The sequence below is a fragment of the Littorina saxatilis genome, linkage group LG14, assembly GCF_037325665.1.
Source record: "Littorina saxatilis isolate snail1 linkage group LG14, US_GU_Lsax_2.0, whole genome shotgun sequence".
Classification (NCBI taxonomy): Eukaryota; Metazoa; Mollusca; class Gastropoda; order Littorinimorpha; family Littorinidae; genus Littorina; species Littorina saxatilis.
In genome coordinates, this window is record NC_090258.1 from 9,852,748 (window position 1) to 9,865,721 (window position 12,974).

Sequence of the window (12,974 nt, forward strand, 5' to 3'; positions counted from 1 at the left end):
AGAAATACAGAGACTGGGAGAGAGGCAGAGAGTGAAAAGAGGGTGGAGGAGAAGTGAGAAATAGAGACAGAAATACAGAGACTGGGAGAGAGGCAGAGAGTGAAAAGAGGGTGGAGGAGAAGTGAGAAATAGAGACAGAAATACAGAGACTGGGAGAGAGGCAGAGAGTGAAAAGAGGGTGGAGGAGAAGTGAGAAATAGAGACAGAAATACAGAGACTGGGAGAGAGGCAGAGAGTGAAAAGAGGGTGGAGGAGAAGTGAGAAATAGAGACAGAAATACAGAGACTGGGAGAGAGGCAGAGAGTGAAAAGAGGGTGGAGGAGAAGTGAGAAATAGAGACAGAAATACAGAGACTGGGAGAGAGGCAGAGAGTGAAAAGAGGGTGGAGGAGAAGTGAGAAATAGAGACAGAAATACAGAGACTGGGAGAGAGGCAGAGAGTGAAAAGAGGGTGGGGGAGAAGTGAGAAATAGACGGAGACAGAAATACAGAGACTGGGAGGTGAGAAGGGAGTGATAGGCTACAGACTGACTGACTATTCGGGTTTAACGTCCTCTTAGACCAACTGGTCTATATTGGGACAGGTATTGGTAGGCCCTAATACGTTGAAGATATGGTGTGATAGGCTACTTTGATTCGAACAAGCCCGCTGTGGCTGTCTTCTTCGACACACCAGCATTGGGTTTGTCTCGTCAAAGTGTCGAAATACGATCATGATAATCGGAGACGAGAGATGATGCATGCGTGTCTTCGTGTTTTCCAAGCCCTGAGACTTTCGCTGTGAACGTGGGATCTTTTTCGTGCGCATGTGTGCACACGGGGGTGTTCGGACACCGAAGAGAGTCTGCACAAAGTTGACTCCGAGAAATAAATCTCTCGCCGAACGTGGGGATCGAACCCACGCTGATAGCGACCAACTGGCTACAAAGCCAGCGCGCTACCAACTGAGCTACGTCCCCGCCCCGAGGCTACAGACCGACAGAGAGAGGAGAGGGAGGGACATAGAGAAAGAGAGAAAGAGAAAGGAATATAAAGAGGGATTGATAGAGGGGGGGGGGAGTGGTTGTGGTGAGATAAGGTTGCAAGGAGAGAGAAAAAAATAGCAGAGAGAGGGAACGGGAAGGGAAAGAGATGGACCTAGACAGTGAGAGGGGGAGGGGCATAAACAAAGAGAGAGAAGGGAAAAGAGAAAGGGAGGGAGAGAGAGAGAAAGAGAGAGAGACGCTTTGATGGTTTATTGTCATTAGCTAAACAAACAAAAAGCTTTATAAACAAGGTAAAAACAACAATTTCTGAATTATTCATAAAGATGAGAAACAGCCCATAAGAGAGAGAGAGAGAGAGAGAGAGAGAGAGAGAGAGAGAGAGAGAGAGAGAGAGAGAGAGAGAGAGAGAGAGAGAGAGAGAGAGAGAGAGAGAGAGAGAGAGAGAGAGAGGCGAGGGGAGGGGCTGAGAGAGAAAGAATATTACTGTCTGTTCTATACGCCACTAAAGTACTAGTTATGCAATGCGTCGAGATTTTGTCGCGCAGACCTTAATGCTGGCTTTTTTCACAAACAAACTGATTTCAAGCTACATGTGGCGAAGAGATCAATTCTTTTCATTCGCTCATACACACAATAAACGTCTGTGGAAGGTTGACACTTATCTATCAAACAAAAAAGAGATGAAGGAAGGACGGAGGAAATATGAATGGAAAATAACGGGGTAATTGATCAGATCATGATGGATAGAACGGCCAATGCCGCAGTGACACGGTAAACAACAGATCATGCAGAATCACAGTAATAGCTATCCAATGACATGCCGATCATGCAGAATCATAGTAAATGCTATCCAATGACATGCCGATCATGCAGAATCATAGTAAAAGCTATCCGATGACATGCCGATCATGCAGAATCACAGTAATAGCTATCCAATGACATGCCGATCATGCAGAATCACAGTAATAGCTATCCAATGACATGCCGATCATGCAGAATCATAGTAAATGCTATCCAATGACATGCCGATCATGCAGAATCATAGTAAAAGCTATCCGATGACAGAAAGTGACGTTGGCATTTCGAACCAGTATTCTTCGTTTTTCTACAATGTAAAAATAACATTGAGTCCATGAAAACTTGAGGACAATGTTTTCTGCAGTACGCTCAACTGAATGCAGACGACAAACTCATGCAGTCAAGGCAACCCTATACTGCCATCGCTGCAATAACGACAGGTTATCAAATAGTAGCTGGATTTGTTATGGCACAGAATTCCAAAAATCACATCATTATACAGCCAAGGCAACTCGATCTATACTTCCATCGCTGCAATAACGACAGGTTATCGAACAGTAGCTGGGTTTTGTAATGGCACAGAATTCCCAAATCACATAATTATACAGCAATGTAATGGACTCAGGCGCGCATGATGTTGGGCCGGTAGCACAAAGACCATCATCTAGAGAGGAACAGATGGCTGTGCGCTCTAGCTATTCGTCACCCGTGGTGACTCCCTATGAACTACCCCTAACCAAGTCTATGCCCTTAAACCACGTCATGTCCCAAAATAGTCACTAGCACTGGGGACAGTAATAGAAACTCAGCACAGCAGTCTATGCCCTGGGGGTCGAACCTGGGTTGTGCAGACTCTCTTCAGTGTCCAAACACCCATGCAAGTATGCACACATGCGCACGTTAGAGATCCCAAGCTCACAGCGAAAGTGTCACGGCTTGGAAAACACGAACACAAGCACCATCACTCATCACCCCATCCTCACCATGGTCTCTCCATAAATTGATAAGATAAGCCGATATAAATGCCAGCGGGATTGTTTCAAAATGTGTTATGAAGTGGTACCTTCCATGAAAGGACAACCTTTGGACCAGTCAGAGGTGTCCCTACATTGCAGGTGCCCTGTCATGTCGGGTATATTTTGGTCAGAATGATAGACAAATATACTACAGAAGGTGACCTATATTGGGAGGTGTCCTCTCAGCAGCGGGACTGACTTCATATCGCGGGTACCAATGTACCCCAAAAGCAGTCGTTTCCATTACCAATAGAAATGTTACAATCTAACAACCCAGCCATTATGACCGAGTCAAAAGCTACACGCCGCGCATTCACATTCATGATTCAGTGACTGTCACGTTATCTACGGTCTCTGACACAGCGCCAATGTTGCGCATGTATGTATGCCAGTGGCTGCATGTGAAGGAGAAAGGGCAAGGGAGGGGAGTCAGTCAAAATTAAGTCATCACATTATCACTGAACAAAAATGACCCGCAAACCTCCAGTCCTACTAGCAAACAACTCAGCCATCTTGCTTGTGGTCATGTCAAGATTGGTTGGTTGGTTGGTTGCTAGGTTTTTGTCATGTCCCCTCAGCCTGGTTGGTTACTCGGGGCCGATTCAACAGTTATGCTTTCATTCTCAGTTTACTGATGATTGTTTCCGAAACTATTTACATTTAATGTTAGGTCTATCACAATAAAAGGAAGCTAAGGCTCTTAAAAACACTCATCTTGTCCAACTTCTAAGATCTTCAATTCTTGTTAATATTTTCCCTGCTTTTAAAAGTTAAAATTAATGTGCGGGGGGGGGGGGGGGGACATCCCAGACTAAAACCTTCAGAGCATCTGCACTGAAGTGCCCTAGCATATATAACCACGTCATGTCCCAAATAGACACTAGTTCTGGGGACAGAAACACCAAGTTAGCATAGCATAGCATTAAAGCCATATGTACTCGATGACTATACACGCTAATTGCTTTACCAACAGCTGGAGACATGCTAAATTAAGTTCCCTGCAAAATATTGTGGTCTAGGACCCCTTCAATGTTGAGATATGTTAATTTTCATTTTGATCTGGATCGTCCTATTTATAGATTTGCCAACAGAGGTAGCGTTGACGCAAGGGAAATAACTCCGCGTCTTTGTTTACATCCAAAGTTTGTGAGACTCTAAAACAAGCTGTAATGCATGTATATGGTCCGCGCATGGCGATATATCGTCATTACATGGTCTTATGGTGCGTTTGACATCGATTATGGGCAAACTACACTTTGTAAACACGGGAGCGCGTACATATGCCTTTAAGTGTGTCGCGATGTTCTTGTACGTCAACACACTGGACATGTGCAGACTGAGCAACACACCACAGTACTGACTGTTGCCAGGGAGAAAGGGCAATAGAGGGGACTGGACATGTGCAGACTGAACCACACACCACAGCGCTGACTGTTGCCAGACTGAGAGAAAGGGCAACAGAGGGGACTGGACATGTGCAGACTGAGCAACACACCACAGTACTGACTGTTGCCAGAGAGAAAGGGCAATAGAGGGGACTGGACATGTGCAGACTGAACCACACACCACAGCACTGACTGTTGCCAGGGAGAAAGGGCAACAGAGGGGACTGGACATGTGCAGACTGAACCACACACCACATAATGTCACTGACTGTTGCCAGGGAGAAAGGGCAACAGAGGGGACTGGACATGTGCAGACTGAACCACACACCACATAATGTCACTGACTGTTGCGAGGGAGAAAGGGCAACAGAGGGGACTGGACATGTGCAGACTGAGCCACACACCGCAGTATCACTGACTGTTGCCAGAGAGAAAGGGCAACAGAGGGGACTGGACATGTGCAGACTGAGCCACACACCACATAATGTCACTGACTGTTGCCAGAGAGAAAGGGCAATAGAGAGGACTGGACATGTGCAGACTGAGCCACACACCACATAATGTCACTGACTGTTGCCAGAGAGAAAGGGCAACAGAGGGGACTGGACATGTGCAGACTGAGCCACACACCACATAATGTCACTGACTGTTGCCAGAGAGAAAGGGCAACAGAGGGGACTGGACATGTGCAGACTGAACCACACACCACAGCACTGACTGTTGCCAGAGAGAAAGGGCAATAGAGGGGACTGGACATGTGCAGACTGCACCACACACCACATAATGTCACTGACTGTTGCCAGAGAGAAAGGGCAATAGAGGGGACTGGACATGTGCAGACTGCACCACACACCACATAATGTCACTGACTGTTGCCAGGGAGAAAGGGCAATAGAGGGGACTGGACATGTGCAGACTGCACCACACACCACATAATGTCACTGACTGTTGCCAGGGAGAAAGGGCAACAGAGGGGACTGGACATGTGCAGACTGAGCCACACACCACATAATGTCACTGACTGTTGCCAGGGAGAAAGGGCAACAGAGGGGACTGGACATATGCAGACTGAGCCACACACCACATAATGTCACTGACTGTTGCCAGGGAGAAAGGGCAACAGAGGGGACTGGACATGTGCAGACTGAGCCACACACCACATAATGTCACTGACTGTTACCAGAGAGAAAGGGCAACAGAGGGGACTGGACATGTGCAGACTGAGCCACACACCACATAATGTCACTGACTGTTGCCAGAGAGAAAGGGCAACAGAGGGGACTGGACATGTGCAGACTGAGCCACACACCACAGTATCACTGACTGTTGCCAGAGAGAAAGGGCAACAGAGGGCTAGAACGAAAGGACAGGGCGTCATTGATTTTTGGCCCTGTGAGTATAATTCTTCACCCCCCCCCCCCTCCCCACCCCTGTGCCTTCTGTCGTGTAGAGCGAAAGGGCTTCTATCAGGGGAGACGGGCAGTTAAAGGCACTCATACCCGATGCATGGTACGGGAGTGTGTGTGTGTGTTAATGTGTGTGTGTGTGTGTCAGTGTGTTTGTGTGTCTGTGTGTGTGTGTGTGTATGTGTGTGTGTGTGTGTTTGTGTGTGTTTGTGTGTGTGTGTGTGTGTGTGTGTGTGTGTGTGTGTGTAATAAGTGTGTGTATGTATGTGTAGTGTGTGTGTGTGTCTGTCTGCCTGTGAATGTGTCTGTCTGTCTGTCAGTCTGACTGCTCGTGAGTATGTCTGCCTGTGTCTGTGTCCGTATGTGTGTCCGTGTAACTGCCTGTCTGTCCGGCTGTTTGTTCAAGTTCAGTCGTTCTTCAAGTTAACTTCAACTGTTCCGCTCCTTCTTCCTTTCCGTGAACGGCAATTAGTTCATCCGCACGATTTTACCTCCAAGAAAACATCTCAAAACAAAGTCCAACATGTCATACACCAAAGCACAGACCAAACGACAAACGTTAAAGACCCCTTTAAACACTGCATCAGTAGGGGCGGGGATGGAGCGGAATCCCCCCTTGTGACTATATCACTCTGAAGGCCCAGAGGCGGGTCAGAAGACGAGACGCCGCCATACAATTTGCACACTGAATACAGACTTGATTGTAACCCTGCATCCGCCTCCCAGCGTTTCGCCCACACTTCTATAAACCGTGCCTTTTTCTCACCCACGTTGCCTTGAATCCTAATGAAACTTGATCTTGTTTCTATTTTTGTAATCGCATGATGGCAAGGATCGTTGCTTTTCAAAGAGTTGCGCCGCTTGTCTGATGTGACAAAGAAGACTGCGTTTCTTTTTTTAGCCAGTCTGGATGGGTATTTAGCTGCATTTGTAGGACTTTATCTGACACACACACAAAAATGCAGAACTCATCGGATTATTCTTGCATTTATACTGATTCGTCTGGCAAAGCCGTCCATCAGCAGACTGCAACTTTCAATGAGAAGAAATCCCTTTGCCGTGTCTGCTTATGGATTCATATCTACAGGAACCGATCACTTTTGGATGTTTTATGACAAAGAAACACCAAGCAGTCCTGGTGTCAACCAGAAATGAAAAAAAAGTATGAAGTATTATCCAAGGCTATGTCATTTCTTCCTCGAATGCGTTGCCATCAGCTCGATCATAATTCATCAGTTTAAGAACATTCGCAAATGACCTTGTCCCGGACCCATGGCACTCTGCCGTCACAAATCTCGACTCGTTAACTGTATTAGAGAATGTGGGTAGAAATGTTATGCGTTCAACTTATTCTGCAAACTGATTACTGAAAGATTTCTTGTTGACATGGTGTTAAAAGACACATCCCTATCGAATAAAAACAGTGTATTGCATGCAATCGTGGCCGATACACACACGTGTGTCATTCATGGGCGGCCCAACCGGTGCTGACTTTAATCAGAGAATACAGGAGACTGTGTCGTCTAATGGGTCTGAAACTGAGATCGGTAAGCCTTTCGGTAATCTGAAGTGCTGGCCGATCATCATAACTTCCATATGATATATACGTAAACCTACCCGCTATCAAAATATCCGTTAAGTTAGTATATATTTACTTCTGACGCAGGTACTGCGAATGTAACCCGATAATCTCAGTCAATCAGTGTACCAAACAGTCATGGCATCGTTCAACAAACTGAAGTGTCACGTGTTGGTCGGTCTGACTGCCAACGGTCAGAAAACACGTTAGTCACTGAGTATGTTAGTATGAGTCACCATACAACTCTAAACAAGCCAGCACTGAATAGACGCAATCAAGAACAGAACCATCAATCCAACGCAAAGCCATTTCTGAAACGTCATTCTGCGAGTATGGGAAGCAGCGTCAGCTCGATCGGTGTTTTGAGAAACGGGTTGGTGATCTCAGACATCGATTGGCCTTTCCTCCGGCAAACACATAGCTCTCGATTTAAAATACCGGCTCCTCCAGGCAAAAACACACATACATCTTCCCCCACTCAGTGCCCCACTCTACTACCCAGCCCCAACCCCCCTCCTCCTCCTCCACCCCCCTCCCCCCACCCCTCCCCCCGGCCCCCCAACAACAACAACAACAAAAAGTTCTGCACAGTACTAATATGGCATACTTGTGTGCGGTTATCACTGCGTCAGTCTAAAACAGAAACTCAAACTCATCATATTCCCTACTCTTCAAAGTACTCGTTTCTAACACAAAACACTTTGAAGAGATGAACTTCTTCTGGGTGACACTCATACAAGCTAGAAATCGTAAAGAAGATCGCCCAGACAGTCAAGATCGAACTGATTCGGAAGTCAACTAGTATACAATCAACAGGTCCGTCTCTTTCGTGGTTGGCTTTGTGGTTCTCTACAGAACCAGGTTGGTCTGTCTGTAGAGCACTGTCAAGGACATTCAGTCACAGAAACCCAACGGTCACCAACATAACTTGTTTTACATAGGCACACTGATCGAAAGACCAAGGTTCGTTTAGTTTTGTATTATGAAGAATTCTTAACTGACGTGCACTGGTCCAGCCAGTTGCATCGTTGTAAGGCGGTACGACCTTCACTTTATTTAGAGTAATAGTATTACATTATATATATATAATGCATTCATTCCTAAAGGTTTGGAGTTCAGAGTGCAGATTTGTTCAGCCAGGCTATTGTGTTTGACTAACGCTATTAAACGCCATCGCGGTTATCGTCTCTGACGTGTCGTCACCATTATCATCTCCTTATTTGTCGTATCATCATCATCATCATCATCATCATCATCTTTTTTGTTTTAATGAGGATGAAAGTCGCTTGTTCATTTCAATGCTTGTTATTCTCTCAGGTGCCAGGAGAATGGTTCCGATTAACTCTCACTTACTATATTACACATGTCATAAGCATTTAGAGCGATTACTTTCCTTTGTTTAGCACATCATCATCATCATCATCATCATCATCATCATCATCATCATCACCTGCACCACCAACAACAAAAACCGAGTCAACAACAAAAAGCTGTAGTGTCTGCAACATCCACATATCTCACCTTGCATGTCATTGGCGTTGGACGCATTGAGGTCCATCTCTGGTGGAGAACTGATAAAGATCAGTAGTACTTCTTTCACTTTCAGTCAAATCCGCACAAAACCACCTTGACTCTCAGTAAAACTCCCGTCCTGCTTTCACACCAAACACAATTGCACCACTAATATAATGGTCCCGCTGCTGAATCATGCGGCGCGCTTTACACAAATTATGGGACAAAAGCAATGGCGGACGCCGGCCGAGACTGACTCGAAGCGTTCAGAGTTGGATCAGTCCCACAATGCCAGTCCGGTGACGAGAGAGTGTGTAGGGTGAGATCTCCCTGCGGTCCTGCCTGGTTCAGTGAAGGCAACGATGTCAACGCTCTGCCGCTTCAGTCCGAAGATCACGTGCGGTCGGTAGACCCTTGTGCGTAGCCCAGAGCAGTCACCCTGCAGACAGCATAAGCAGCAAGCTTGGACAAAAAGGAAAAAACCTGGTATCGATTCTGGCTGAACAACGGAATCACTCTCTACAGCTAACCGTGCCGTGTGGGGCCAGCCTCTAAAAGATCGATTCACGCCGCAGCCACCGTGACTACGGTAGCAGTGCCTGTGGACGAAGCGGTAGTAAACAAGCCCGAGCTTCCAAACAACTTTGTAGCGGATATGACTAATACATTATGATTGCGCTGCATCCAGAACAAACGCCACGCGTCGCTTACCTTATTCTCCAAGAGTGACAGTCCAGACCAAGAGACAGACGATTCAAGATGGCCCCGAATGATCGGTAGCGACAGAAGTGGGTGACGGAGGAGAGAGCCAGAGGGTTACTCTCAATGTTGGCACGATGCCTGATTTGGGTTCTTCAGCTGTCGCTGTATAGCTATCGGTACCGACGACCACTCTGTGCGTGCGTGTGTGTGTGTGTGTGCGTGCACTACTACCTTCAGCACATCCACCAAGCCAAACCACTCAGTCAGCATCGCTTGGGAAGTCCTATACCAGCATTGCGCGACAGACGAGACACACCACTGACGAAAACCCACAACCTTCCAAACGTATCCCCTCTCTGAGCTATTCTTCCTCTACGCTGTCATCACCGTGAGCGCAGAAGCACACGAATACAGAATAGCGCGCAAGAGCTTAAGTTAAATCCATAGCATGGCCAAAGTAGCAGGAGCAACGCCAGCAGCGGCACTACTAACGATTGATTCTCTCCGTGCATACATTATGAAAAGAGGGCGACACAGTCGCACGCCAACCGACACACTTTTACACACTGTTTCAGAGAGAGAGAGAGAGAGAGAAAGAGAGAAGGGTGGGGGAGAGGCCGGGTGTCGGGTATTGATTGAAAATTGTCCGTGTAGAGCGCTGGCACTGTCTTGCATGCAGGGAACGCTGTAACACAGGAACATGAAAAGTCATTTGAGCACTTTCAGGACAAACAAACATCAGCATCGTTAAAGGCGGTCAATTTGTTTTCCAAGACTTAATATCAAACAGATATATACAAACTGAAGTTAACAAGAGTAATATGCGTTCGATTGACTCCCCTTCGCCGTACAAGGGGCGGAGATATTCAAGGTTGTTATGTTTTTAAAACACCGATGATGACGATTTGTTTTTGTTTTGTTTTTGTTTTTCGTCTAAGCAGTAATCTTAAAATTTGATGGTGGCTAATAACCACACGTTCTTAAGAAACAATCGTCCCCAGCTCTGTACAATGTCTGCTGGTCAATATGTCTGCATTTGACTCTTCTAAGTTTCCAAGAAAGGTTTTGGACTTATTGCTGGATTGTCCATCATGTGTACAAATTACAAAATTGTTGCAGACTGAAGAAAGACCTCTACAGCCACCACACACACACACACACACACACACACACACACACACACACACACACACACACACTACCCATCTCCATCCCGATTCATCTTCTCAAACAAGAAACAATGTCATCTTCTAGTGCCTTTGTCTGTTGTTGACCGATATCGTTAGCTTTTCTTGTTGGCACGTATATAATTATATCGGTGCACACACATACACACGCACACGCACACATACACGCGCGCATACACACACATACACACACACACACAAACACACACACACACACACACACACATGACTAACACACACGCACACGCACACACGCACTGAAATACACAGTCAGTGACGTACGCCCCACGCACGCACCCACTGACACACACGCGCGCACACACAAACACACACACACACACACACACACACAAAGTAACCCACACTCATAATGTTAGTAACACACACACACACACACACACACACACACACACACACACACACACACACATGCTGTTCTTCATTTACAAACCGCATACATAGACTGAGCAACAAGGACACACACACGTGCACACCGGTCGGCCCGGTATACTATTTTATCGATCAGTCAACAAATATATGTGATCATTCATACACAAACTTGCGTGAATGGAACAACACGCAGCAGCTATAGACACACAGACACCGACATATAGACAGACACAGATAGGCACAGTGACCACCAGATACACAGAGAGACATAAAGACAGACAGACAGACAGAGAGACACTCAAACAGACAATCAGATACAGAGAGAGTCACCCGATTAGTTCTATAGCTGACTGTTATAACTTTTGTTCGTAAATTTGTTTCACATGTCATCAGTCTTCATAGAATATCATTTTAGTCGTTGAATGTCAAGAACTACATTGTATGGTGTAATGCCACGTTACAATCAACTTGACAGCATCATTTTACGCCAACATAATGCGTAATTAGGCTATACTTAATCATTCAGTAGTGGTTCGGACATCGGATCGTCAACTCCATTAAATGTGTCGTCAGTTATACTGATCAGTCAATTTGCAGCCAGAGAGTACAGTCTCTGGTTGCATGGAGATAAACGCTCAGATATCTATCTCGATGGTGGGAGAAACTACACGAATATGTGAATGCTATAACTCCTTTTTACATTTAGTCAAGTTTTGACTAAATGTTTTAACGTAGACGGGGGAATTGAGACGAGGGTTGTGGTGTATGTGTGTGTGTGTGTGTGTGTGTGTGTGTGTGTGTGTGTGTGTGTCTGTCTGTCTGTCTGTGTGTGTGTGTAGAGCGATTCAGACCAAACTACTTGACCGATCTTTATGAAATTTGACATGAGAGTTCCTGGGAATGATATCCCCGGACATATTTTTTCTTTTTTTCGATAAATACCTTTGATGACGTCATATCCGGCTTTTTGTAAAAATTGAGGCGGCACTGTCACACCCACATTTTTCAATCAAATTGATTGAAATTTTGGCCAAGCAATCTTCGACGAAGGCCGGACTTCGGTATTGCATTTCAGCTTGGTGGTTTAAAAATTAATTAATGACTTTGGTAATTAAAAATCTGAAAATTGTAAAAAAAAACAAAATATTATAAAACGATCCAAATTTACGTTCATCTTATTCTTCATCATTTTCTCATTCCAAGAACATATAAATATGTTATATTTGGATTAAAAACAAGCTCTGAAAATTAAAAATATAAAAATTATGATCAAAATTAAAATTTGGAAATCAATTTAAAAACACTTTCATCTTATTCCTTGTCGGTTCCTGATTCCAAAAAAATAAAGATATGATATATTTGGATTAAAAACACGCTCAGAAAGTTAAAACGAAGAGAGGTACAGAAAAGCGTGCTATGCAGCACAGCGAAACCACTACCGCGCTGAACAGGCTCGTCAGTTTCACTCCGTTTTGCAGCGGCGGACTACGGTCATTGTGAAAAAATGCAGTGCGTTCAGGTTCCACAGCTTGACTAAATGTAGTAATTTCGCCTTACGCGACTTGTTGTTTACTTGTTCCAAATTTTAATTATATATATATATTTTTTTTTAATGTGTCAGTTTCCCGGAATAATCTTAGAGTTATTGTCAGATGATTGAATTGCTAACTTGGCCCGGCGTCTGAGAAGAGGATATCAGATAGGGGGAGGGGGGGGATTATGGGCATAGAGAGAGCAGTAATTAAGATCGAGGTAGGTTTGTTGTTGTTTACCTCACTGTCCGATTGAGAGCGTTGTCAACATCCATGAAACGACACACCGGGTTGCCTTTTACTCGGTATCTGTCACTCACTCGATCTGGAACTTTGGATGAAATTCAGTTCAGATAACCCTCAAATCAATGACTGAAATTGAATAAAAACTGTTCACGTTATCCAGCGTAAGTAATTCCTCAAGTCTTTTGCTGTTATTTTGCCTCTTTGGTTTCGCACACTCGTTGGTTGCAAGGGACGTA

General features: G+C 45.2%; 1 protein-coding gene across 9 annotated transcripts in view; it reads right to left on the minus strand.

Annotated features, from left to right (window-relative positions):
* The window catches only part of LOC138947066 (microtubule-associated protein tau-like), a 144,840-nt gene extending 131,869 nt beyond the window's left edge, over positions 1 to 12,971 (minus strand). For 8 of the 9 annotated variants that reach the window (XM_070318500.1, XM_070318499.1, XM_070318494.1 and 5 more), the window contains exons 1-2: positions 12,733 to 12,971; positions 8,691 to 9,120 (exon numbers count right to left, since the gene is read on the minus strand). In XM_070318500.1, the coding sequence (XP_070174601.1) occupies positions 8,691 to 8,727 (37 nt within the window). In that variant the 5' untranslated portion in view covers positions 8,728 to 9,120; positions 12,733 to 12,971. Of the gene's footprint in view, positions 1 to 8,690; positions 9,121 to 9,392; positions 9,606 to 12,732 lie in introns of those variants that run through there. The other variant, XM_070318491.1, reaches the window with a different exon arrangement.
* Between the last annotated feature and the right edge of the window lie 3 nt (positions 12,972 to 12,974).